Consider the following 24648-nt stretch of genomic DNA (forward strand, 5'->3'; position numbering starts at 1 on the left):
AGTGGCCTACATTAGAAGGGTAAGCATAAGCTCATGACGGCAGACCAGCAGAGAGATCGCGGTGACTGGCAGTCTGTCGGATGAAGCGATCGCTTAAATACCTAGGTATGCTATGGCAGTGCTGCAAGGACCAACGCCAAGTTGCTTTCGTCCCGTCGGAAGGGAAAGTCCAACGTTAATACCCGTGTGCCCGCAGCGTCGTTCATCAGAGGCCAGACAGCACCGACGCTGGAACACCACGATCCGAGCGACCGCAGATTGTGCTGCTCCGGACCTTGGAGTACGAAACGATTGCGCAACACTGCCTGCCTGCATCTGCATCTACACAAGTCTTCTGGTAATCATCGGCCCCAGCCCTGGACTGGCGTTTCCGGCTACCATAGCCATCTCTCCGGCCCGCACATCGCAGCAACATCACCCGAAGAGACTCGACCACACGCGCAGCCTCAAACCATCGCCATCTTTTGTCGCCCACCTTTTTTTGAACTCCCCGTGGAATCATCGCCAAAATTCGCGCACCGCCTGAGCTGGGCGCCGTCGCGCATCCTCCCATGACCGGAGAGAATGCACCGCGGCTAACTGCAGTGCCTGCTTACCCACAACAACCACCGCCAGGGCCCCAACGGCCACCATCTCCTCCCAGCCAGCACCAGCAGCTTCAATCTCCCCTAACCCAACTTTCACCATCGACCGTCAAGGCGTCTCCGCAGCAGACTCCTGGACCTCTTGATGCCGCCGGCGGCATTGCTGAACCCTCAGCAAAACGAGGCATGCGCTCGCAGATTGCATGCACCAGATGTCGCCGAAGCAAGACCAAGTGCGAAAACACCGGTCAAGGTACCACGTGCAAGGCTTGCGCCAACACCAACCGAGACTGCACCTGGGACCACGCAGCTGTCGCAAGCACTACCGGATCGGTGCGCCGTGAAAGCACTGCCGATTTCGATGTAAGCCGTCCCTCTGAATGCTCCAAAAGCCGTTGTGCTTGCATATATCCATCGCCGAATACATGTGCTGGTCCAAGTCACGTGAGCTAGTGCTGACACTCCCAGGCCCCGCCCAAGAAGCGGCGCAAGCTGCTAGCACCCTCATCAACTACAGCACAGCGCTCAGTAGAAGGGCTGGGTACATATGAGGATGCTCTCCAGTCGCCTTTACTTACGCCCCAAGTCTGGGAGGAGTTGTTCGATATCTACGACAAGCACTTCTCTACTGACTTTCCCTTCTTACACAAGAGAACTTTCTTGAGCTCAGTTCAGCAACCGCAATCAACCGACAGCCCGTCTGATGCCAAAACTCCAACCAAGACTCAATCGCCTCAACTATATCCCCCCTTATTACTAGCCTTCCTTACTCAGACTGCTCGCTTCCACGAGAAGCTCGTACAACAGACTGGAAATGACCCTACCAAGACCGCCGAGTTTTATGCCCAGGCTACGCGTACGCAGATGGGTACGGAAGCCTTCGGCTTCCCAACTCTCGAGAAGATCCAAACACTGCTCATGCTGGGCTACTACGAGTGGACCAACCTGCAAGGTACCGAAGGCTGGATTAAGATCGGTCTTGCTATCAGATGCGCCATAGTCCTGGGCTATCCACATTTAGACGTCGATGACAAGGGGCTACCTGCACCATTGAAAGACAGTGAGAAGGGCCTTTCCGAGAAGGATCAATTCATCCTGCGCGAAACTCAGCGACGGACATTTTGGAGTTGTTGTCTTATGGATTGCTATCTGAGCTGGGGAGAGGATCGGCCAAGGATGCTCACGCCTGACCAACTTCAAAGAACGCAACTTGTTTGTAGCGATGGCGCGTTCAACTTCGGAAGGAAAGCACGGACAAGACTTTTGGGCGAAGATGATGCTGCATATGAAGAACGGAGGAAGAGGTGGAATGAGCATACTGAGTGCCGTCGCAACGAGCAGAATGGTGCTGATCAAGCTGATCCGCTGAACGGGGGCAAGTGGGAGATAGGTGAACACGAGGCAGAACTCACCTGGTACATCAAAGCTGTCGTAATCTTCGGCGAAGTGTCGCAATGGTCCTGCAAACGGGGCCGAAGGTATGCGCCATGTAAGAAACTTCCCTGAGACGTCTCGCTGACAGTGCATAGACAAGAAGGCAAAACTCCGCCATGGCGTTCAACGACAGGTTTCAAGAAGTTGGAGGATAAACTCAAGCAGCTGAAGCGCGACCTACCTGACCATCTCCAGCTAACCCAAGACAACACTGAGGACCGTATATACAACAAACCTGGAAAGTACGTATCGATACACGCCATGTACACGTTGTGTTTCGTTTGGCTTTACAGAGAGTATATGCCTACGTCACCATGGACGTTGGCGTATCCTCGCGGCCCATTGGATGAGCCACTGATCGACGAGAAACCTCCAGATCCGGAGTACTGGATAAAGCAAGCTAAAGATTGTTGGAAAGCCTGCTTGGATTTTACGCATCTGCTCCATACCATTGAAACTTCGAGAGTTCATAGTAATCTGATTCAAACTCCTACGGTAGCCTTTTCTTGTTTTGCAGTAGGAATAGGCAGTAAGTACATTCTAGGCCCTTTTGTTGGTTATCGCTAACAAGTCCAGCTATCTACTGCCACTATTTTCCTCACATGGATCCCGACAGCGTTCTGTCATCCCGTTTGAGTCCTAGAGCCCACGACATTGCGAACGGCTTTCTACTCCGTATTCTGAGGCGCTTCAAGATGGCTCGCTCGTGGCTTGTTCAACTCGCTGAATGGCAACGATATTATCGTCGTGAAAAGAAGAAGTATAGAGAGCTTACTGGGCAAATTGACGATTCTCCGAAGAGCAACTCTAGCGATGGTATCGCTAGTGGTGGACTAAAAGACTACGCACAATTCTTCGAAAAGTCTCACAAGCAGTTCGGCGACATCTCAAACGACAACAACAGCCAATGGTCCAACAAAGATAAAGATCTTGCAGATGTTAGATTGACGCATGATGAGGACTCTGCAGAACGTATCTTGCCCGCCAGTACCGCTCCAGTCAAGCATGAAAAGCAAGGAATGCCTGATGAAAGATCTAGCCAGCTTCCTGTATTACAAAATTCCTTCACCGCCGTCAATCGAAATGGGGTCCAGACATCTCCACCTACTCATGCACCTACATATACGCATCAGACGAATACGCCGTCTTATGATTCAAACACCGCTTTACGTTCCGGAGCACACACTTCACCACCAAACTACCCATCATATCAGTACGGTAACCCACCTCAGCACACCATACCTACAGCACGAGCCAGCTTCGAGACCGGCCCCAATCAAGATCACTTGTCAGGCACTGCATCCGTTCCAATACATGCTGTTTACTCGGATTGGCAGACAGCAAGACCACGTGAATTGCATGCGGCTAGGATGGCAATGGAGATTGACGGGGCCCAAACTTTCACAAACAGCTGGGCTGGACCAGCCATGATCAGTGATAATGATCAGGCTTATGACTGGTCGACGACTATGGACTTTTCCAATTTCCAGACTGTTGGCGGTAACGCGAACTATTATCCAAATGGTGCGCCGAATTTCTCGTCGTATCCGCCGCAGTAAACGGGGTTGAGGCGGCCCAGCATTGACGAATTGGTAGATTTTTCTTTTGCGATGCTCGGCTTTTAGCATTTCTGATCAGCCTTTTGTTCTCAAGTTTCTCATCTTAGGTTCTGAGGCGCAATTCTTAGTGGTGGTCTTATTTGGGTGCCAGCTTTCCATGGCGACAGGAAACCATGCACAGGAGTTCTTGGGTTATAGGCAGTCGTTGTCTTGCAATTGTTTTTTGAGACGGCATGCAGTAACATGCGCGACGTTGCAGTGTGCGTAGAGATGGTCGTGGGCAAATCGTTGGCTTGGTTGCTTTGAGCGATACAAATGCATATGCACGTATGATACAACATATGAACGTACCTTGGGCAATAGATCAGTAACCGACTACCGCACGGTGTACTCTGTGTGCGCGTTCACTAATGTCAGATGGTTAGGTGGCACGCTCGTTGAATTAGGATAGGTACTTCATGATTTCATGCTCCCAGGTACGTTAATTGAAGAAGGGTAGTCTTATTTCAGATTCATCACTCCTTGCCTTACACGAGGCCCCTACAGGAGCTTCTCGATAGCAAGAAAACAATAGTACGATTCTACTTATGGAGTATGCGCGCACTTGCTTTTCGCAATGATCAGACCCTTGTTACGTCAGCCTAAAATCAATGTACCTCGGTAAATCTCTCCACATTCGTATCATCATCTCAGCCCGTTACCATCCCCACACTAGTCATGCCATCCGCACCTTTCCTGCTCCAAGAACCGACAATCGAGTCAATATCTATTATGCCGATGTCCGTCGTCATCACGGTGCGGATGCCTTGCCCAAAGTAGGGGCGGAACAGATTGTCGACGAACTTGACCCAAGCTTCCGCAAGCATCCACGGCGAAGAGGCTAGGACGTCAAGCATTAACCCCAGCGCTAACCCCACTGATCGTCAACACTCTGCACCGCCTGGGCAACGGTCATGGCGCTCATCGGACATACTTCCCCGCCTGCGCCATCCGAGATGCGGGCATATACGTGCACTAAAGACTTTTAACGAGCTTCCATGCAGCGATATTGGTGGAATCGGTACTTGCGTATTTCGATGCTGGTTGAACTAGTATCACTACGGCTACTCATCCGGTCAACCTGGTCGATCTTGCGTGACCTGGTTACTCATCCGGCTGAAATGGCACGGCTTTGGCATGCCCAACATGGGGGTAAACCGGGGAAAAGTTACTGGGGGAACAGGGGGAACAAAGGCAAATGCGCTCGGAACGTGATGGCACGAGATGCTGTCATCGTCCGACGGGAACGAGTAAAGATCCCGGTCGGCTACATGCAAACCATGAAAAGCTTCGGAGGCTGGGGAAATTTGTTTATATTGCTTGCTTTCCCGCGGATTTGCTCAACTCCACAAGCAACTTGACCTTTGGTTCCGCATACTGGTCAACATGAAGAGCTTTCTGAAGCTTGGTGGCGCGGTCGCGCTCGGGTGTTTTGCTGTCGAGAGTGCGGCTAGGGCTGTAGGATATTCGCCCAAGGAATTCATCAAGCCGTATAGGAGGGAGGCTTTACAAGATATCGTAAGTGGCAAGGTTCAAATGTCGATCTGAAATTGGTCGTGACTAACCATGTCTGTAGGTCACCTGGGACGAGGACTCGCTCTTCGTTCATGGAGAACGCATCTTCCTGTACTCTGGCGAAGTTCACCCGTACAGACTACCAGTTCCTGACCTTTACGCCGACCTTTTCCAGAAGATCAAGGCTCTTGGTTACAACGGCGTTTCCTTCTATGTCGACTGGGCTCTGCTTGAGGGCAAGCCCGGTGTCTACCGCGAAGAAGGTGTCTTTGACCTACAACCTTTCTTCGACGCTGCGCAGGAGGCTGGCATCTATCTCCTTGCTAGACCGGGACCTTACATCAATGCTGAAGTATCTGGTGGAGGTTTCCCCGGATGGATTCAGAGGGTTAACGGCACACTGAGAACGCGCGCTCCCGATTTCCTGGAAGCGACCGACAACTACATGAAGAATGTGCTGGCGAAGATCAAGCCGGCGCAAATCACTGAGGGCGGCCCTATCATCCTTATCCAGCCAGAAAACGAGTACACGCAAGCTACTTCCGCCATCAAGCCTTTCCCGGATCCAGTCTACATGCAATACGTTGAAGATCAGATTCGCGACGCCGGTATCGTTGTACCTTTGATCAGCAACGACGCCTCCGCAAAGGGAAACAACGCACCCGGTCAACCTGCAGCTGTTGACATTTACGGCCATGATGGCTATCCTCTTGGATTTGACTGTGCCAACCCGACCACATGGCCGGATGGCAACCTTCCAACGAACTGGCATCAGCTTCACGAGCAGCAGAGCCCTACTACCCCATACTCCATTGTTGAGTTCCAGTCCGGCAGCTTCGACCCCTGGGGTGGACCAGGGTTCGACAAGTGCGGTATTCTGGTCGGCGCGGAGTTCAACCGCGTATTCTACAAGCAACTGTACAGCTTTGGTGTTACGATCTTGAACTTGTACATGACCTACGGTGGAACCAACTGGGGTAACCTTGGTCACCCTGGTGGATACACTAGCTACGACTACGCTGCGCCAATCAAGGAAGACCGTCAAGTTGACCGCGAGAAGTATTCTGAGCTTAAACTCCAGGCCAACTTCCTCAAGGTGAGCCCTGCGTATCTCACTGCTGCGCGCGGCAATGCTTCAAACTCCACCTGGACAACTAGCACCGATTTGAGCGTCACTCCTGCCACCAACGAGAAGACTACATTCTACTTTCTGAGGCACTCCAAGTACAACTCGTTGGAATCAACGACCTACAAGCTTCACGTTACGACCTCTGTCTTCGGAAATATCACTGTTCCTCAGATGAACGGCACTTCCCTTACGTTGAACGGCCGTGATTCCAAGGTCCATGTTAGCGACTACGACATCGGCGGTGCCACTCTGGTCTACTCTACTGCTGAAGTATTTACTTGGCACAAGTACGACGACAAGACTGTTCTAGTCGTCTACGGTGGTGCAGGAGAGACTCACGAACTGGCTCTCGATGTCACCGGACTGGAGGTTGTCGAGGGCGATGTCGCGAGCACTACTGCTAAGGGTACCACAATCCTGAACTTCAAGGTCGATGGTACCAGAAAGATCGCGAAGGTTGGAGCTGATAGCCCCGTCTACGTCTACATGCTCGATCGTGGCGAGGCCTTCAACTACTGGGCTATTGACCAAGCACCTCATGACTCTTCTAACCCTGTCATTGTCAAGGCCGGGTACCTAATGCGCACTGCCAAGGTTACTGGCGACACCATTGCCCTCGTTGGTGATCTTAACGCTACAACTACCGTCGAAGTCATTGGTGGCGCATCATCAGAAGTGTCTAAGATGACTTTCAACGGAAAGGACATTGACTTCACCACTTCCGAACAAGGAACCTTATCCGCCAGCATTGAGTTTACCAAACCGGACATCAGCATCCCCAAACTCAGCGAACTGGAATGGAAATTCGTCGACTCACTACCTGAGATCCAACCCGGATACGACGACAGCGAGTGGACTGCAGCCGACCTGAAGAAGACATACAACTCTCTGCGTCCCTTGACTACACCTGTGTCGCTATACAGCTCCGACTACGGTTACCACACCGGTACTCTGCTCTTCCGCGGCACATTCACCGCATCTGGAAACGAATCAACATTCTACCTTTCCACGCAAGGTGGTTCTGCATTCGGTTCCTCTGCGTGGATTGGCGATCAATTCCTCGGCTCATGGCGTGGTTACGACGCAGCTATGAACGGCAACACCACGTTCACCATGCCCAATCTGACCAAGGGTAAGACATACACCATCACGGTCGTCGTCGACAACCAAGGCCTAGACGAGAACTGGACCATTGGAACTGAAACCATGAAGAACCCGCGTGGTATCCTGGATTACAAGCTATCTGGCCACGACGCCTCCGATATTGCCTGGAAGCTCACTGGTAATCTCGGTGGAGAAGACTACCGCGATATTTCTCGAGGTCCCCTCAACGAAGGCGGTCTGTACGTTGAACGCCAGGGTCTACACCTCCCCGGTGCTCTCACAGCAACAGACGCCAAATGGCAAGCCTCCGCCGGCCCAGTTGCCGACGGCATCTCCGCCCCAGGCATTGGTTTCTTCGCCACTGAATTCGATCTCAACATGCCTTCTGGCTACGACATCCCCCTCAGTTTCACCTTCACAAACGGCACTTCTTCCAGCAACTCTTCTTCTGGTTCCAGCGTCCCCGCCTACCGCGTCCAGCTCTACGTCAACGGCTGGCAGTACGGCAAGTACGTTAGTAATGTGGGCCCGCAGGTCAAGTTCCCTGTTACAGAGGGTATCTTGAATTACAACGGTACCAATTACTTGGGCGTCAGTCTTTGGGGCCTGGATGGTGGAAGTACGAAGGTGGATGGATTGGAGTTGGAGGTTGATGCGGAGATTTGGAGTGGAATGAAGAGCGTGGCTACTGTTATGGGAAGTGAGTATGAGAAGAGGGAAGGAGCTTATTGATCTCAAAAGATTTGCAGATAGTGAGTGTACACACTACATAACGAACTATTATGATTCCAAAGTTTTGTTCCATCATGTGAAAGCGATCCTAGCGGCGCAAGTTTGATTGATCTTACTTGCTTCTCGGAGAATTTAGTTGATACCATCTTCCATCTTTAGTCCTCTTCCTTCCTCACTCTCACTCACCTCGACTTTTTAGCGCGGCCTTGGCACGGACCCTGACAAACGCTCCCGCCCGTATCAATAGCTTAGCTGTTTACGACACTCACCGTCCGTCTTTCCTACCTGCTTCCCTAAGTACTACACGAGTATCGAAGGATAACTTCACAAGAATACCATGGCAGTCAAGTAAGTCTTGTCTATACACGAGTCTTAATGAGCTTATACTAATGATCAAAGTGCCAGAAGCCTCAGCGGCGGTCCCTCGTTCTTCGACTTCTCTGGAGGTGCTTGCTCTATCGATCACAATACCCAGTTCTTGCAAGCTGATACGAGACTACAGAGCTGCGCAACGCTATCTACGAGCACTTCATCGATCTCGAGCCATCAGTCCAAGACGCCATCAACCTAGCTTGCGTCCATAAGCAAATTCACTCTGAGTTTGGAACATTATTTACACTTCGGGATAGTATCAGGCTCGAGACGGCTCAAGAGCTTGACGACTTCCTGAATTACTTCTTTGTTCGCTACCCCACCCCGGCTCTGAAGGATATTCCTTGCCACGTCGAAGTGGTGATGTGGTGCGGATTTCGTTACTCGTTCGATCTACTCCCAGCCATATCTGTTCTGCGCCAGTACCCTCTACTTGAGATTACATGGTTTGAGCGGCATGCCATTTGTGGTGTGGATGGGAACTTCATCTCGCACTCTGACGACCTGAACTTCCTGAAATCTTTCTTTGAAGAAATGGACGCTCAGCATTTCAAGAACTTGCTTGCTGTTAATATTATTACCAGGACTATTGCAAATATCACTGGACTTTCCATAATCATGGAAAAGGGATTTCCCATACAAACTGTCAAGGAATGGGGGCGTACTCTCTGTGGCTTCGATGTTAAGATTGGTAGGACGGATGGTTTGACTCGTGTGTTGTCCAATTTCAACAGTGTCGACGACTTTTAAACATTGGAAATGTGGCTGAGGGAGGGGGACAGTCGGAAGATGATTGAGAGAGCGACGGCTGTGGACAGGAGATTGGTCAAAATCAGGCAACGCAGTGTGTTGGAGGCTCGTCATGTCTCAGAATGCCCCATTCGCTTTCAGCACCGACTCCGGCGTGGCATCGCCTGATGGCATACTGTCGCTGTTCTCAGGCTGAATTGGAAGCTGTGTTCAAAGCTGAATGTGGATTCCGATTCGTATCATGCTTCGATCCAAGCTCAGATACCACTATCTTGCAGAAATCGAGAAGTCTTCCAAGATTACTTTCGTTGTTTTGAGACCAAACTACTCTCTTCTTACACAGGACTGATCCTAGTGCTTAGGCTGATGCGATATGAACGCGTATGTGTGAGTGCGAGAGAGATATGTGGTTGCTCACGCGGCCCTGAGATTTGTAGCTGCGAGCATATGTCGAGAGGGAATCTTCTTTGTTCGATTAAGAGCTAGTACTCGTGCCATCTCAGTCGCGTTCGAGAATCCAGGTTCCGGGCTCGGCGATAAAGCAAAGAGCTCACAGCGCGCCACGCATCACCGCTCCTCCAATCACACTGCATGCTGCACGGTGCCCTTGAACAACGCCAACACCAGCTATCGTGAACTAGCGGGTATCGATGCTGCAAAGCTAGGGAGGTGCCTGGTCATCATCTCATTCTGGAAAGGTTCTGGTTCGCTCGTCAAATATCGAGACACCAAGCCGTTGGCCATAGCTTGTTGAGGTACAGCCAATCCAAGCAGCAATACCGACACGACAAAGATATGTTTTGACGAAGGAGAACACACACGAAGCCATCTGCGTCTCAGAGTCAGCTCCAAGCTGCCGCGTATTCGGAACCAAGCATGCACAAGACCACGTGAACGCAGCTGACCTCAGCATCCCCTCACTCCTCACCACCTAGGATACCGCTCCCCGCCCTTTCCCTCCTCCATCAAGCCAGACATACACCCAACACGAAAGCCCAGGCCTTCGCGTATAAACGAGCACCCACGACACAGTGACGAAGGAGCGCTGTCAGTGTGGAGAAAAGGCTAGAGGAAAGCGAAGCGAAAAGCAAGCAACTGATTTAGGTTCAACGTCACAGGCACGCGTGAGGTGGACCAATGAGTACCCTAGCGCGACGGCCACTAAACCCCGGGGGCCCACAAACGGAGTCCGTACTAACCGGATGCAGGACTAGGCACGTGGACGGTCGGGACCACGGGGTACGAGAGCTTGACGTCGCGCGCTGCGGATGGGCGTGGCTCAAGCAACTTGGAATGGGCTTATAAAAAGGGTCGTGTGTGCCCTGGCGTATGATGAATGTCACAATTAGCATTGAGGCTCCTGGCCTTCGCAATTTCATAGTTTTACTATCACCAAAAGTTGACGTTGTTTGTTGAGATTGATGGAGTAGCTTTCTTTATTGTATCAATCCAACGTCATTTTTCTAGTTTCCGCGGACCCTGCGTTTGCGTGGTACACCGACCTTCCTTGCGGGGATACCTCCCCTTCCTACTGGGGCCACGGAGCTGTTGTTCCTTGCGTATCCTCTTGTCAAGAGGTACTGTATCCATAAGAGGACTGTAAGAACCTCCGTACTGGTTCTCATTTCTACCTCAACGTCTCCAAGTACTTGCCGTTTACCACAATCACCTGGAAAGCCGGCATGCTCGATACAAACAACCTCACAACAGCGGACCTCCTCCCAGCCTTTCAACAACCCACCATACCCCCACCCCAGTCAAGCATGTTCACGGAAACACACCTGCACATGCTCATCGCAACCCTAACGCTCACTCTCCCCCTCATAACAGCCATCTACATCCATGCCGACTACTGCGCCTTCCTCTCCCTTGGCCCCGGCGGCACGCCAGCAACACCCCTAGGCTACCTGAAGATCAAACTCTTGTCGCTAATCTGCCTACGCAACCCCCTCCGCCCAATTGCGATACCACCGCACTTCCGGCCGCAAAAAGGGTATTTCGTAGATGCCGATGCGTTGCCAGGAAGGAAAGGGCCAAAGCCGTTGATTCGAGGTATTGCGCCACAGCGGCAGCAGACGCAGAAGAGTGGAGAGGCTGTCTACAGTTGTCTGGTAAGCAAGATCAAGGGCCTTGCGGCGGACCCCCGCAACCAGCTACTGGAACGAACGAGTTGTTTTGAGAAGCATAGCTCGGGGTTGTTTACTAGTGTGCCAATTACGAGGACGTGTGGAGGGGAAATTTGTCATGCACACCCGAGTGATGGGTCTATGCATATGACTTTGCATCCTGCCGATGCCAATCTTATGATTGAGAAAGGGTGGGGGGAGAGACATCCGTTGGCGAGGGGGGGTTGGTGTAGAAAGTTTGTTCCGAGAGAGTTTATGCTGATTTATGCACCGAGGGATGAGGAGGAGGTGGAGGTTGTTGCTAGGATTATCGCGGCGGGGATTTGGTGGGTTAGTGGTGTCGATGTCAACGGGGATGAGGTGGGGCCTAGGAGGAGGAGTGCGGATGTTGCAGCGATTGGGAAGGAAATGGAGGGGAATGAGTGTTGGACTTGTAGGGTTAACAACTGTGGGGGTAGTCAGGTGGAGAAGCTGACGAGCGACGCGTAAGAGACGGGAAATGGAGGAAGGGTCCGAGAGAACAGATTGTTAGCAATTGCTTGGTTTTGTTCGTTCAAGCATGGCGTTTGGGATTCTGGTCTTTCTCCGCAAACAGTATACAGTATCTGGGCAGGGCATTTGGGCGATGTACGATGGAAGCAACGTTAGTCGACACACAATCGTCTTTGGTATCGAATCCTAATCGCTTCGTGATGGCGTGCACACTTGACAAGCAAGCTGAATGCACATCGCTTGTGCTCCATACTTCCCATTTCCCATCGGGCCTCTTAACCCATATCGACCCTCCCTGTCCGCACACATCTACTGTTTGCCCCCCTGCCTAACCCATTCCTCGTATTCTTTCTTCTTCCCTTTGACATCCCAGAAGCCCCTCCTACCTTCGCCTTTCCCGGCGATTCCACCATCTAGCCCCAAGAATGCATAAGGATCGCCTTCGCTCAAGATCTCTTCGCCCTCTTTTGTGTACTGTCCCTCTCCGTGTCGTCCTTGTCTCGAGAGTTGGCCCGCCCATTGTGCGTATTGTATCGGTTTCAACGGCGCAAAAGATATGACGATGCCGAGGGATAGGAGGAGAATGGATGTGAGGAGTTCGAGCGAAATGTCGAGCGGGAGGGGTGTTGAGGCAAAGGTTGCGGTGTGTTCGTGGGTGGAGTAGACGCTGGTGATGGTTAATTGTCGTCATGACGGAGGTAGTAATACTCATGGGTCCCTCGATCTGGAGATGATCCCATGTGGGCTACATGTGTACGTACGCATGTGTGAGGAAGAGCGCGCCGATGCCGTTCAGCGCCGTTCCCAAGATAGCCATTGCGAAGTTGGCGGGGTGCACGAAGCCGATCGATGCGTGGAGTATTCGGCGATTGGAAGAGATAACTCAGGGTTTATTCGTACAATGTCTCGTGGCCTACGCGTTGACAATCGAGGTGGAAAGCGGTTGCGTTGGTGCAGGTCGGCGTTCGTGGTGCGAAGCCGTGAGCTTCACTTTTGCTTGGCGCCTGTGATCCGCTCGTAGACCCTTCAAGTCCGCAACTCCAAGTGTCATCATCCGTCCACCCATCTCGCTTCAACCGCGCCAAGTTCTTTATCCAAACACGATAGCGCTCTGTGAATGATAATTTAGTAAAGCAGATTCTTGTTTGCTTGCGCCTGTGGCTTCTATCACTAAGTTTATCCTTCATAGCTTGTACCAGCATTTTTCTGCTGTGTCGTTGCTTAGGCGGCGACAACCTGCTAAGCATGCCCTCGAAACGCGGTCTTGGCTGGCCATGGGACTACCCGGCATCCCACTTCCCCGTTTACACCTCTTGTGATAGGATAACTTGGCTCTTCAATTGGGAGCTCTGGGTTCCACCGGGACTTCCCGGCTCCATAGAATGGGTACCCTGTGTGCGCACCGCTGCACAAGCAAAAGATATAATGCCATTCCTCTCCGACATCATCGGCAACAAAAAAGCGAATGTCAGTTACTTACTGGGGTTCAACGAGCCTGAGATACCGGATCAAGCGAATTTAAGCGTTGAAGAAGCAGTCAAGTTGTGGAGACAGGTTGTTCTACCAGCGAAGAGCAAATTCGGACTTAAGCTGGGCAGTCCTGGGGTGAGCAGTGACGTAGGAAGGAGTAAACCGTGGCTTGACCGGTTTTTTGGGCAGCTGGAGGGTGATGCTCAGGTAGACTTTCTGGTCGTACATTGGTACGGCCCACGGTTTACAGATTTCAAGACATACCTTGAGGATATGCATACTACTTATAAACTGCCTCTGTGGGTTAATGAGTTTGCATGTTCTACGATGGGGAATGGCGAGGTCAGCGAGCAGGATGTAGAGGCGTTTATGAAAGAAGCGTTGCCGTGGCTGGATGGGTGTGAATGGGTTGAGCGGTATGCATACTTTGGTAACGGGCAGGGAAAGACGGTTGGGCCCTGGGTGGGGAAGAAGAACGATTTCTGTGAGATGAGTGAAGATTGTGAGGGGAGTGATGGAAGGAAGTTGACTGGTGTTGGGAGGCTATATGCTGAACTGTAACATTGAGTCCAGAAATAGTGAAACTAAGGCGCATTCACCCCGGTGACTTCCTAAATATCCAGGCATCTTCTGGTTGAATTCTGGACCTAACTGGGATACCACGAGACAATGCACAAATTCAGCTTACTGCGATGGTGCGGGAGAACATCCTACGCTTCGAATGTTGCAAGGTTCCAGCCATTGCAATAATGAACCGTTTTCCGAATGCATATAGTGGAGGGGGATCATATAGTTGATGTTGAATGCCAGACTCCCACGAGCTGATATTCGCATGCTGGGAGGTGTGAAATATGGTTCGGCTGTAGCGGGCTTTTCTCAAAACCACCATAGTTCATCTTCGAGGTTGTCTTTCCATAGCTCCAGACATGGGTTTGATGGATCCCAAGCGTCCCATCTTCTCGTTTCGCGCACAATCTCAAGAAACATTAGTATACTGGGGGCAAAGAGTCTGCCCAACTGTAACGCCGCCATGCCGAGCCCCAGTACGATAGCACCTAGCCCATGAAAGAACAAGAATATCCATGTGCCTACGCCAAAAAGTGTGGAGGTGAAACAGCCGTCATCCGTAGTTACTTCTTTGGGTGGGGTATTATCAACCGGCGCAGTGTCCGCCTCATTGTTTCGTGGCGATTCGTCTTCATCGTTTTTCGTGTACAGCCCTCTACAAGAATCGGCACAAATTACTAGCAGTATAAGGAAGTCATGGAACCACTTCGTGGACATCGTCAGGCTCAATACTGAACGCAAAGAGAACGCCCTGTGCGTCAAAAGCAACAGCTGCAAATTCGCACCAGCAAGTGCGTGTAGCACGGCTCGCGGAAGAGCGGAGATACTGCAGCCAAACAAGACTATCTGGAATGGTTTGTCAGGCAGATCGGATTCTGTCTTGAGGGTTCTGCAAGGTTGAAGCGAGCAAGCGCGTGCTGTGCAGGGCGAGAAAGAATCGGACGCGAGCATCCATTTCATATTGATGAGAGATACGACCAGGGATTTTGTGAGTGCAGCGAGGCCCGAGATGGTCATGAGCATCATTGCGCAATCGACGGTAGCATCTGCATAGGTGATGATGCGACGTGAAAGCAGGACGGCCGCTTGGACATACTGCGCAAACAGTATGACTAGGAAAAGCACACGTCCCGACCATTTCAAGTCTCTTTCCAGTAACTTGCTGCTGACGTGGCGTGGATTGATGAACATGAGATATGGGGCGGGGCTCATGGCGTCCGTCTTTTGACCAGTGTCGATACGTATCCGGCACATGCAAGCCAACCTATATCTGATGCTTGACTTTTCATCCCAGGAGTCCCGCGTAGCCTGCAACGAGCCCGCAATCTCGTACCATACAGCATCTGCCATGGCGAAAAGAGAGGCCAAGGGGTTGACGAGCACTTCGAGCATGCGAAAGAATTCGCGTCTCCAGGCATCCGAGCCTGTAAGGGAGCTAAGATGGCCATGAATGCACATGGTGGTCACAGTGGCGGCGAAGAGTCTGACGAAAGCGCTTGTTTGTGTTCTACGGTCATCCTCGGGACACGCCGTAGCGAAGTCATTCGTGTTGTCGAAGGGCGTGTAGTGGCTGTCCAGCATGTGGAAGGAGAAAACAGTTATCAACGTTGTGCTGAGTAGTGGCACCCAGAAAGAATATGGTTTGGTGAATGGCATCCTCGAAAGTCTAGTGATGATCCAAGAGTGCTGTGATGCAGCTGGGCCAGTATCGCGGTCATGCTCAGCGTCGCTTCGGTTCTCTTTCCGTACGGGGCGAAGGAGATACAACAGGATGAAGGAACCATACAGTGCGATCCACTTTACACCTAGAGCTATGGCGGTCCATATCTTCAAGACGCTGGTAATCAGATGTCGTAGCTGAGGTGCTAGATATCCTGTCCTTGACGGCTCTTCTGGACGGCGTGGCATGATTTGAGGGATCTATACTAGGATGCGATGGAGAGAAAGCTGACACCCTGTCCTAGGGAGCTGAAGGTAACCTGAGCTTTGAGAATCTTGACGTTGCACTGCTGCGCCAAGTTCAATTCTGCAAGTTGCAGTCCAAGCCAAGATCACGACTACGTCATAGGATGTAAGATTCGCTGTTTGATTGGGTGCGACCACACTACACGGCGGGATGATGGTATATATTTAGCATTTACGAACATTATATGAATTCTTTATTTCAGTCTCTCCGCTCCCAAGTTATGAAGAGATCGTTCAGGGCGAGAACTAATAAATTCACCGTATCGATTGCAGAGATACCATACGAACGAGGCTGACCATATCCGACTGTTCATGGAGACACGACCCGAGAACCATAGGATCTCATCCATCGTCTCACACTCTCCCAAGACTTTCTCACGACAGCCACCACATCCACCTTGGCAACAACTCCTACTCCTACTGCCAGAGGCACTGCTGTCACAAAGTACACCCAAAACAACTGCCCCCCTGGAGCAAAAGCGTCTGCCATACTGAACAGTGCCGCTACATAACTCAGTGGGATAAAAATCACCGCCAACGCAGTGAGCCGCGTCACGTTTTCCGTCTCCGTCAACGCTCTTCGACTCTCAATTAGCGCAGCCGCAGATGTGACAAGTGGTACCATAGCCTCCAGTTTCTCGCCATAATTCGCCACTTCGGTTGCCAAGAACTCGTAATCTTCTAACAGATCTTTCCAGTCCTCAGTAGAAGAACTATTTGAGCGCGTTCTGATAAAGCGCATGTTGCGCTGCAATTTAGCTTGTGTCGAGAGAATGCGGCGGCGCCAGCCCTGTAGGATTCGGAGGTTCGTGTTGAGAGATTCCAGCTCAGCAACTAGGTTGCCCGTTAACGAAGTGCGAAGTTCATATTCGCGTAGACTGAGGCCTAGGGCGGCGATGTAGTTTACCCATTCGGCAGCGACGATCTTAAGAGGGTAGTAGGAGAAGTGCTGGAGCGCTGGGGCGGAAGGGTCGAAGACTTGAGGACGTTGGTGTGTCCAGTAGTAGACGAGCTCGTCAAGCATCGCTCGATCAGATGCTTGAGCTACATGGTGGTGATTTCCAGTATCGCGTGGAGTGACTGGAAATTTAATATCAGAGAAATCTTCATATCCGCCAAGGAAAGCTTTTGAATCTAGGTTCGGCGGGAGCCGACTATTTCGTTTTGATGGGATGTAGTTGTTTTTGATGGGCGGGTCGACGAGGATGATGGCTGTATATGGTTTTAGCGGGAGTACAAGCATCTCGTTGATTGACTCGACGAACCGGTCCAAATCTGCCCAGGAGGATTTATTAACATGACTGAAGCACTATGCTGCACCAAGCCAATACGTTCTCCACCTAGCGACGGAAGTATGACTGCCTTGCGTTGCTGGTTTGTATTACGCGTTACTGATCTCAGAGTCGTATCTTTCTGTTGCAAAGCTACAATCCTATGGTAATGCAGCGGCAGAAAATTCTGTTTCTTCTCGCGCGAAGGCAGAGAGCAGTTTGCAGGACTCTGTGTGCTGGTTTTGCGCCACGTTTGATGCACGTAGGAAGCAAAGAACCAAGGGTCAATATCGAAGAAAGATCCTAACTCTTCTAAAGCAGGTTTAGAGATATCTTCAATGATCAATATTCGGCCCCTGTGATCGGGCGCTAAGAGTTCTGGCTGATTTATTGGTTTCCGCAGCTCATGGCCAAAATCGTTTGCGAAGATCTCTCGCTGGGTTACAGGCACAGGCTGTTCGAAGAAGTCTATACATACTGTGCGAGACTGGTTGTGGGCTCGAGTTGGCTGTTGGAGAAATTCGCAGAGGTCGGAGAGACAAGGGTTTCGCCGGCTCTGTGCAACAACACGGTGAAAATAGCTCGAGCTCATAGAGACTTTATGACGGTAGATCTTAACCGGAAGACTGCGCTGAATGGACTACGTGATGTGGGCTAAGCTGCATGTATAGCCGGTTGCACATTAGCTATCCCACCTCGTACTAGTCTAGAGCGGTCACAGGCAAGGTCCAAACCGTTACAGAATGAACCAGAATTAGGATCATGCAACACTCGCTAGGAGTGCATGAGAAGTGCCAACTCCAGGGGATCAACGTGTATGAGAAAGCCGTTCACACACACATGGGCGGCGTATTAGAGGTATCAGACGAATGGCGCAGTGTAATGATAGCAGGATTTGGTTGACCGCAGAGGCTGAGGATAAGCAATGGAGGCTACTGTGTTGGGACCAGTAAGCATGTGGCTTGACGTGGTGCTGACTGGTAGCCTGCATCTGCCTTGCTGGAGTGTGCGGGGCACGTACGGAGATCGATACCCCACCATCTGCTGAGTGAATCTACATTGCTTGCCCAAATTCCTCACCAGCAAGCTTTTTGTCATACGCCTCAAATTGAGTCAAATCGGATGTAAAGCAGACCGAGCTGCACAACATGGACACATCCGTAGGAGAGCATCCTCGCACTCCTTCGGAACTCGAAGAAGTTAAGGAAGAGTTTATTGCGAAGAACTTCTCGAAACGCGCAATGTTCTGGGAGGATCTTGCTCTTTTCGTTAAAGCCGAGCTGGATAAACATTTAAAGCAGCAGGATCCAGTCGTGCATTCGACATCCACATACCGAGTTAAAACGAAGGAGTCGTTGAGGGGTAAGGTAGAGCGACTGCAGAAGCAAGGGAAGTGTCAAGATCTTGCATCATTCGAGAACGTCCGATGGGATACCGCGGGTGTGCGCGTGTGCCTCTATTTTCCATGTCAGAAGAGCCAAGTGAAGACCTTCATCGAGTCGCACGAACTCTTCGAGGTTGTTCCGGCCAGCTCGGAACAACCTGCAAGGGTGTTTAGCGAGCGTGGATATCGAATGAAGAATCCTGAGACTCGTCCGTATGACGAACGTATGGGCTATTACGAGGCGGACCATTATTCCATCCGTCTACGAAGAGACCCCTTTGAGGGAGCCAGAGTAAAAGGTTATTATAACGAACAAGTTGAGATCCAAGTTCGTACTGTGCTGATGGACGCTTGGGCTGAGATACGACACGATCTGGACTACAAACACATCCTGGGATCTGCAACGGGTGAAGAACTGCGAGTGCTCGATGCAATCAAGGGCAGCATCATGTCGTGCGAAATTCTGCAAGACCATCTCTTCATACTGCGGAAGCAACACGTCGAGAGCGATGCCGAGAGATGGACACGAGAGAGTTCGAAACGCACCCGTATCTCAATTCTCAACACCATGTCATTCGAGCCTGGCATGAGATTTCTCTTGGATAGGTTTGGCAGCGAGCCCAGCGAGGGAGCTCTTTTCCGCTATACGAAGGAACTTTTCGAAAGATGCGACATCCATTCGCTGTTAGAGTTCAGACAGACTATGGCAAGATTGATCAGAATTGATGAGCAACCAGAGAAGGCAACCAAGGCGCAATGGGCTCTGTCATCCATGTATAGCTCTTCTCAATACAGAGGCACTCAAAAGAAGGATACGCTAGAGGACGATACTTTGACGTTGTTCCAGTTTGTGAGTATCCTGTTGCTGTACGCTATGGATGTTGAAGATATCGAGCGAAGATTATGGGCGCCTAAATACGACAGCGTTGACGATGATGAGGAGGACGAAGAAGATGAATTGGACACAAGCGATACTGATGAAGATGATTCGGATGAGACTGGGGATGATACTGGCGATACCGCCAGTGATTTGAGCAATAGTAGTGAAGGTAATTCTGACGACAAATCTGAGATCGAGGATGACGAAGATAATGAAGACGGTAATAGCGAGGATAGTGATGATGATGAAGACGATAAGAGCGAGGATAGTGATGATGATGATGATGATGATGATGATGATGATGATGATGACGACGACGACCGTGATAGTGACTTCGATATCGATAACATTTGGGGCCCCGACAGAAAGAAGGGCAGGACCTCTCCGAAGATATGGTCGAAAGAAAGGCTTGCGAGAAAACCAGATAGGTGGACAAAGCGGGCGTACGAAAGACGTGCAGCCAGGTGGTACTCACTGCTTAGTATGGTACTGGACACCATGGATAATTGCCGCCCAGATGTGCTTCACGAAGCTATGCCTCGATGGTTGCATACTGTCAGCATAACTTGGCATGTACATGAATGGGTGGCGACATTATATCAAGATAAGGCGAAGCTTACGGATGTCATACCGGTGGTTGCACGTCTGTTCCGCTATTTCAAGGCTCATATCGAAGATGCCTGGAACGGTGAGGCAACATGGCTGTACACCATAGCCACTTATCTGCAATGGTGGGAGAAGCACAAGGTCTGGCTCTACACCGAGGACCAGAGAGATTGGGAAATCAGGAGAAAATATGGAATGACAGTTGACAAGGAGATGTTGATGGACGATGGTTGGATCAAAGCTAGCCAGGTAGCTGCCGATATCATCGGGGTCGCTCCTGTCCATTTGAAGCACGCAGCCCTTTTCCGAGCTCTCTTGAGAGGTAGGCACGCTGACGACTACGCGCACTTGCATCTGCACAACGAAGATATCGACATAAACTGCCGGGACAGCTGCGGCAACTCGTTCCTGGGCGCAGCAGCAGCATTTGGATCAGAAGACATCTGCAGAATGATGCTGACACGTCCTGGAGCGAATCTCAATCTTGCGTTCAGTGATGGACTCAGTCTCATGCACATTGCGGTAGTACGCGAAAACGGCGCAATGATCAAGCAGTTGGCCTCCGGCCTCAACCTGGACACCAAGGCGACTTGGAATGTTGGAGACCTCAACTTTGCTAACAACAACCGAAAGGCCAAACCAAGAGCACCATACTGGTCTCAATACGACAAACGGGAAAATTGGCGCCCCAAGTCCCACAGGGGAAAGAAATCCCGAGGCTCCCTCAAGATGGCCTGGACAGCTGTTGAGATGGCAAAACGGCGATGCCGTGAGAATGCAGATCTGCAGTCCCTGTATGAGCCACTTTTTGATGCTGCTAGGCACGCTCACGACAAGAAGCCGTCTCTCACGAAACGATCACGAAAGCGACGTGGCTAATGACATCTGCGCAGATCAGTCGCTTCCGTTCCGCACTTCTCAAGGTCAACCAGCAGCGCCTAGTTGGTCGAGCGGCTAGTGCAAACACGTTGTTTCCACTGTATGTAGTAAGCTGGTAACCAATGTAGCTATCAAATTAACAACCCAAGAACATTATTCAGCTGTCATCAATATTACTCGGGTAAGCCAGTCGGGAGAACATTACTTCGTTATGTCGGAAGACTCCGCCGCGGACACATATACACTCTCATGCACTTGCAGTTTTTCTGCTTTCTGCACGCCACCCAGTGTTTCATCGCATGCTTACTCCTGTCTCGCTTAGCCAGAGGGTACGCGCACTCCACTCCAAGCGTTTGAGCCATTCTAGTCCTGCACCGGGACAGCAATACCGATCCAACACTCCTCGACCTTTCTAGTGCCGAACGCACGCTTTCCAACGAATTTCCTGCCCGGTCCTACGCCACGTATTGGCTGGCAAGACGCGAACAAGGTGCAACGGCCGTGGTGCTCGATGAAAGACCTGTACAAGGAGATGGAACGGCGCCGCAAGCGCGTCCAGTAGCCCACTTGTACCAAGGCAATGACTGATGGCCACGCAGGAACAACAGTGAAGCAGTCGCAGTTCTTCAACACAAGTCCTGTCGCTATTTCGCCGGCATCGTCCCAAACACCTTCGCATAGAAAGCCTTGACCTCCATACACACGTCCTGATCCGTCCTGCAAGCTTCCTCCTCCACGCACTCCCACATCCTTTTCTCCACATCGTACCCAAATTTTTCCACTACGTTCTTCTCCTTCCCCCATATCCTATGCCAATCCCCATTTGCATCCCATGCCACGCCGCCCTCGCGCAAAAGCTTCAGCGGATTGAGTTTCGTTTCCGGAGACACTGTATGCACGAAAAAGGCTCTAACTTGGTTCTTCTCCTCATTTCGTTCGTATTCGGGTTGTATGTGGTTTGGATAAGGAGGGTCATAGAGATAATCTTGCATGGGATCTGCTTGGCCCGCTCCAGCGAATATGTATTGTCCATCGACATGATTGCCGAGGGCTGACACGGGGGTTTTCACCCCGTAAAAAGGCGCATTCACTGCCACGGCAGCAGCGCTAAACGTCTCTTTATCGCCTTGCCCCGGGCCGTTCTGCGATTGTAAGGGATAGTAGTAGTCCGGGCCGAAGTAGTTGTAATATACCATCATGGGAATACTTTCAGCATGGTGCTTCTTGTCCAGTAGTAGTTGGCCTGATTCTGTGCCGCGGTTTGGTGGCGGTACGGCGATGCCTGCGATGTGGTAGTAGTGCGGGGATGCGGTGTTGGCGAAGAATCCGGGCCACGTTACGAGGCCGTGGGTTGTGTATGGTGGAGACTATCATTGCGCAACGTTGGTTAGCTTGGGTTTGGGCTGTGGGATAGGCGACGTACATTAAAGAGAGGTGTTGGGTCGTGTGCCGGAAATGCATCCGCGTCGAGAAAAAGAACATGTCTAAATGACGAGAAGAGAATGGCGAGGATTTTGAATTGAAAGTGCTCTGGCGGCGCGATAGCAACATCCGCTGTCGAATAGACATCCTCAACGACGTGACACTGTGCATTTAAACTCGGTAGCACATCCTCACATGTACTTTTTACTTCTTCATACTCTTTTTGATCACCGAGGAAAACTTGAACCGGTAACGTACATCCTGTCCGCCGAAGCATGCGTAGAGATACAAGCAAGACAGGGAATAATTTCAATCCGCCAGTCGTGACGATACCAGTCTCATCCCCAACTGGTAATAGCGGTGCTAGGCGTCGGGCTGCGACGCGCATATGGCGATGTGCACGCATCAGCTCCGCCTCGTCTCCTGCCGGCAGAAATAATCGTTCCGGTCTCTCTTTCTTCTTAAGCGGTTCAAAGTTTCTATCCTCATTGGGCATTTCCTCGGTCGTGACGTTGATGGGAGGACATACTGGGCGCGCGGCTTCGAGGGAACTCGCGAGCTCTTTCCAGTAGGAGATGAGGTTAGTCTGGTAGTCTGCAGAAAAGGCAGAGCCGGCGGAAAGAAATGGTTGGAAAGTTGAGATGTGACCTCGTGCAAAGAAGATGTAAAGAGCGATGATGGAACATAGTCCCGCGAATAAACCAGCCCGCCAGCAAGATACATGGTTGGGACGGATAAGCATAGTACCGGTACTGTACTCTAACGTGAAAAGGTAGCGCAGCAGCCTGCGAACCAGAAAGAATGTTCTAGGAAACCATTGGAAAGAAGAAAGGGACGAGATCTATCCCGTTATTATCCATCCGCTAAATTTGGGGGTAGGATTTGTACCCTAGACAAATCTTACAAGTTAGGATTACGGAGATGGATGTTCTGGCTCTAGCGTTGCAGAGAAAGCCAGACCTAGGCTAATGGTGGAGAGCCCTCCTCACGCAACAAGGCCTCCAATAATTTTTTTCTATCCAGCGTCTAAAGGCTTCTGCTTTTGCAAGCATGTTGCCATTCTGTTATATGTTTTGTCTTTTTATTAGAATTTATTAGCTGTATCGTGGTGCGTAACTAGAAGAAGAGGCCTTCTTGTAGCTGATCTTACTCCCGGCTTTCTGTGCGACGCTAGTCTGTAAGGCGTGCAGGATGTTCTGGAAAGGGTGTAGTCTGAAGCCACAGAATAAGCCACAGAGTAAGCCTAGAGCCCTGCAGCAAATTAGGTCATTACGGGTCAAAGGACTTTGCTCGCCACGCGCCGAGCAAGAAGGGGCCCAGCGCGTAAGCCGCGCACTCCAACAAATGGTCATCTCCACAATATCCTAACTTCAATGTTCAATTACTCCACCACCACCCTATTAATACCGGGACATCTTGCGCGCATCTTCTTCGCCATTTCAAGACAGGGTATTGTCAAAATCGATACACCAAAAAGGTCCCGCATCAAGGGGGCTGCGGAGTACATGGACGCGAAGGGCATTCCATACAGCCATAATGACCTGTTCAAGTTCCACGACATCTCTAAGGAGCAAGGCTGGACTTATTTAAATAGGACAGTCGGACGGCCGACCGGAGGCATGAACACAGTGAATCGACCACAGAAACCGAGGGAGAAAGCCCCTTTTAAGCCATTCTCAAGTGCGGCAAGCTTTGTGAACATCATTCTGAGACTGAATTTTTTTATTTTATAACGTAGTTCACCACCGAGCGGGTCACCGAACACCATCACAACGCCTACGCAGCGACAACACATAATGTCTCATTTCTCTCGTGGTACGCGCCATGATGCGTGCTGTAGAGTCCGGCTCTTCGACGAATTTGGTGAACCTTTTGCTTCTCAAGGCCTTCGCTAGCGATACTACTCGATTGGGATGATTTGCCAAGGGATCTCATTGCCCAAAAGCGCTTAGATGTTGAAGAGATGTACTGGCGTTGCTTGTCTGGACGTACGTGAAGGCTGTATGGGCCGCAGAGCAGGAAAGCGGGGAACATTGCATACTTCGCGAGGATGGAGCAGCCGCTTACAGCGCAGCTTCGTTCGCCAGTGGCTTGGAGATTGTGGTTGAGCGTCAAGTATCCTTGTACAGTCCGTAGTCTACGTTTTATTTGTTTTACTCGTCACAATTACATAGCCTGCAGTCACACCTGCGTTGCAAAGGCTCGCAAAGTCTTAGTAAGTCCGCAGCTACGTAAACTCTCTTGAGAGCATCAACAATAGTAAGCTTAAAGGTCCGAGAGCATTGAAGGACTGAGGCTAATATCAACTGGTCGACTTTGCAGGGTCCATATGCACCTCGAGCCTAGGAAACCAGGTTTCCAAAGCTAA

General features: G+C 51.0%; 12 protein-coding genes across 12 annotated transcripts; 7 read left to right on the forward strand and 5 right to left on the reverse strand.

Annotated features, from left to right (window-relative positions):
• Positions 1-436: 436 nt before the first annotated feature.
• CC77DRAFT_668150 (hypothetical protein) lies at positions 437-3626 on the forward strand. Its single transcript, XM_018532681.1, has 4 exons — positions 437-947; positions 1053-2062; positions 2114-2547; positions 2595-3626. Exons 1-4 carry the CDS (start codon positions 552-554, stop codon positions 3575-3577), a joined length of 2823 nt encoding a protein of 940 aa, XP_018378908.1. The 5' UTR covers positions 437-551; the 3' UTR covers positions 3578-3626.
• Positions 3627-5002: 1376 nt separating this feature from the next.
• Positions 5003-8096, forward strand: CC77DRAFT_950910 (hypothetical protein; the record flags this gene model as incomplete). Its single annotated transcript, XM_018535344.1, has 2 exons — positions 5003-5134; positions 5193-8096. The coding sequence occupies 2 exons, from the start codon at positions 5003-5005 to the stop codon at positions 8094-8096; spliced, it is 3036 nt and encodes a 1011-aa protein (XP_018378909.1).
• A 337-nt stretch (positions 8097-8433) lies between these two features.
• On the forward strand, positions 8434-9218 carry CC77DRAFT_1067832 (hypothetical protein; the record flags this gene model as incomplete). The annotated part of the gene is made up of 3 exons (XM_018529039.1): positions 8434-8444; positions 8496-8542; positions 8599-9218. 3 exons carry the CDS (start codon positions 8434-8436, stop codon positions 9216-9218), a joined length of 678 nt encoding a protein of 225 aa, XP_018378910.1.
• Positions 9219-10230: 1012 nt separating this feature from the next.
• On the reverse strand, positions 10231-10748 carry CC77DRAFT_668236 (hypothetical protein). Its single transcript, XM_018532683.1, has one exon. It carries the CDS (start codon positions 10595-10597, stop codon positions 10331-10333), a length of 267 nt encoding a protein of 88 aa, XP_018378911.1. The 5' UTR covers positions 10598-10748; the 3' UTR covers positions 10231-10330.
• Positions 10749-10981: 233 nt separating this feature from the next.
• CC77DRAFT_1036292 (hypothetical protein) lies at positions 10982-11833 on the forward strand (the record flags this gene model as incomplete). Its single annotated transcript, XM_018527003.1, has 1 exon — positions 10982-11833. The coding sequence occupies one exon, from the start codon at positions 10982-10984 to the stop codon at positions 11831-11833; it is 852 nt and encodes a 283-aa protein (XP_018378912.1).
• A 149-nt stretch (positions 11834-11982) lies between these two features.
• On the reverse strand, positions 11983-12867 carry CC77DRAFT_668263 (hypothetical protein). Its single transcript, XM_018532684.1, has 2 exons — positions 12598-12867; positions 11983-12503 (listed from the first exon to the last, which is right to left on the reverse strand). The coding sequence occupies exons 1-2, from the start codon at positions 12651-12653 to the stop codon at positions 12146-12148; spliced, it is 414 nt and encodes a 137-aa protein (XP_018378913.1). The 5' UTR covers positions 12654-12867; the 3' UTR covers positions 11983-12145.
• Positions 12861-13983, forward strand: CC77DRAFT_1026632 (hypothetical protein). Its single transcript, XM_018526300.1, has one exon. The coding sequence runs from the start codon at positions 13082-13084 to the stop codon at positions 13865-13867; it is 786 nt and encodes a 261-aa protein (XP_018378914.1). The 5' UTR covers positions 12861-13081; the 3' UTR covers positions 13868-13983.
• A 41-nt stretch (positions 13984-14024) lies between these two features.
• CC77DRAFT_668232 (hypothetical protein) lies at positions 14025-16018 on the reverse strand. Its single transcript, XM_018532682.1, has one exon. The coding sequence runs from the start codon at positions 15779-15781 to the stop codon at positions 14183-14185; it is 1599 nt and encodes a 532-aa protein (XP_018378915.1). The 5' UTR covers positions 15782-16018; the 3' UTR covers positions 14025-14182.
• A 244-nt stretch (positions 16019-16262) lies between these two features.
• CC77DRAFT_917433 (hypothetical protein) lies at positions 16263-17425 on the reverse strand (the record flags this gene model as incomplete). The annotated part of the gene is made up of 2 exons (XM_018533684.1): positions 16263-17050; positions 17104-17425. Coding segments are annotated over 2 exons (1110 nt in total), but the record flags the coding sequence as incomplete, so codon positions are not given.
• Positions 17426-18150: 725 nt separating this feature from the next.
• On the forward strand, positions 18151-20993 carry CC77DRAFT_1026633 (hypothetical protein). Its single transcript, XM_018526301.1, has one exon. The coding sequence runs from the start codon at positions 18258-18260 to the stop codon at positions 20856-20858; it is 2601 nt and encodes an 866-aa protein (XP_018378917.1). The 5' UTR covers positions 18151-18257; the 3' UTR covers positions 20859-20993.
• Positions 20994-21180: 187 nt separating this feature from the next.
• Positions 21181-23337, reverse strand: CC77DRAFT_668356 (nucleotide-diphospho-sugar transferase). The gene is made up of 2 exons (XM_018532685.1): positions 22282-23337; positions 21181-22225 (listed from the first exon to the last, which is right to left on the reverse strand). Exons 1-2 carry the CDS (start codon positions 23020-23022, stop codon positions 21503-21505), a joined length of 1464 nt encoding a protein of 487 aa, XP_018378918.1. The 5' UTR covers positions 23023-23337; the 3' UTR covers positions 21181-21502.
• On the forward strand, positions 23338-24171 carry CC77DRAFT_668369 (hypothetical protein). Its single transcript, XM_018532686.1, has one exon. The coding sequence runs from the start codon at positions 23654-23656 to the stop codon at positions 24011-24013; it is 360 nt and encodes a 119-aa protein (XP_018378919.1). The 5' UTR covers positions 23338-23653; the 3' UTR covers positions 24014-24171.
• Positions 24172-24648: the final 477 nt, after the last annotated feature.

Source organism: Alternaria alternata (assembly GCF_001642055.1).
Source record: "Alternaria alternata strain SRC1lrK2f unplaced genomic scaffold CC77scaffold_42, whole genome shotgun sequence".
In the NCBI taxonomy this organism is placed as follows: domain Eukaryota; kingdom Fungi; phylum Ascomycota; class Dothideomycetes; order Pleosporales; family Pleosporaceae; genus Alternaria; species Alternaria alternata.

What these genes read in the sequence shown, in the direction of transcription:
- CC77DRAFT_668150 (XM_018532681.1), top strand. Translation starts at nt 552, where the DNA reads ATGACCGGAGAGAATGCACCGCGGCTAACTGCAGTGCCTGCTTACCCA. An exon ending in AAAGCACTGCCGATTTCGAT is followed by an intron (nt 948 to 1,052) that starts GTAAGCCGTCCC and finishes TGACACTCCCAG; the next exon opens with GCCCCGCCCAAGAAGCGGCG. An exon ending in TTTTGCAGTAGGAATAGGCA is followed by an intron (nt 2,548 to 2,594) that starts GTAAGTACATTC and finishes TAACAAGTCCAG; the next exon opens with CTATCTACTGCCACTATTTT.
- CC77DRAFT_668236 (XM_018532683.1), bottom strand. Translation starts at nt 10,597, where the DNA reads ATGAAATTGCGAAGGCCAGGAGCCTCAATGCTAATTGTGACATTCATC.
- CC77DRAFT_668263 (XM_018532684.1), bottom strand. Translation starts at nt 12,653, where the DNA reads ATGGCTATCTTGGGAACGGCGCTGAACGGCATCGGCGCGCTCTTCCTC. An exon ending in GCGCTCTTCCTCACACATGC is followed by an intron (nt 12,504 to 12,597) that starts GTACGTACACAT and finishes AACCATCACCAG; the next exon opens with CGTCTACTCCACCCACGAAC.
- CC77DRAFT_1026632 (XM_018526300.1), top strand. Translation starts at nt 13,082, where the DNA reads ATGCCCTCGAAACGCGGTCTTGGCTGGCCATGGGACTACCCGGCATCC.
- CC77DRAFT_668232 (XM_018532682.1), bottom strand. Translation starts at nt 15,781, where the DNA reads ATGCCACGCCGTCCAGAAGAGCCGTCAAGGACAGGATATCTAGCACCT.
- CC77DRAFT_1026633 (XM_018526301.1), top strand. Translation starts at nt 18,258, where the DNA reads ATGGACACATCCGTAGGAGAGCATCCTCGCACTCCTTCGGAACTCGAA.
- CC77DRAFT_668356 (XM_018532685.1), bottom strand. Translation starts at nt 23,022, where the DNA reads ATGCTTATCCGTCCCAACCATGTATCTTGCTGGCGGGCTGGTTTATTC. An exon ending in ACCCAACACCTCTCTTTAAT is followed by an intron (nt 22,226 to 22,281) that starts GTACGTCGCCTA and finishes GCGCAATGATAG; the next exon opens with TCTCCACCATACACAACCCA.
- CC77DRAFT_668369 (XM_018532686.1), top strand. Translation starts at nt 23,654, where the DNA reads ATGTTCAATTACTCCACCACCACCCTATTAATACCGGGACATCTTGCG.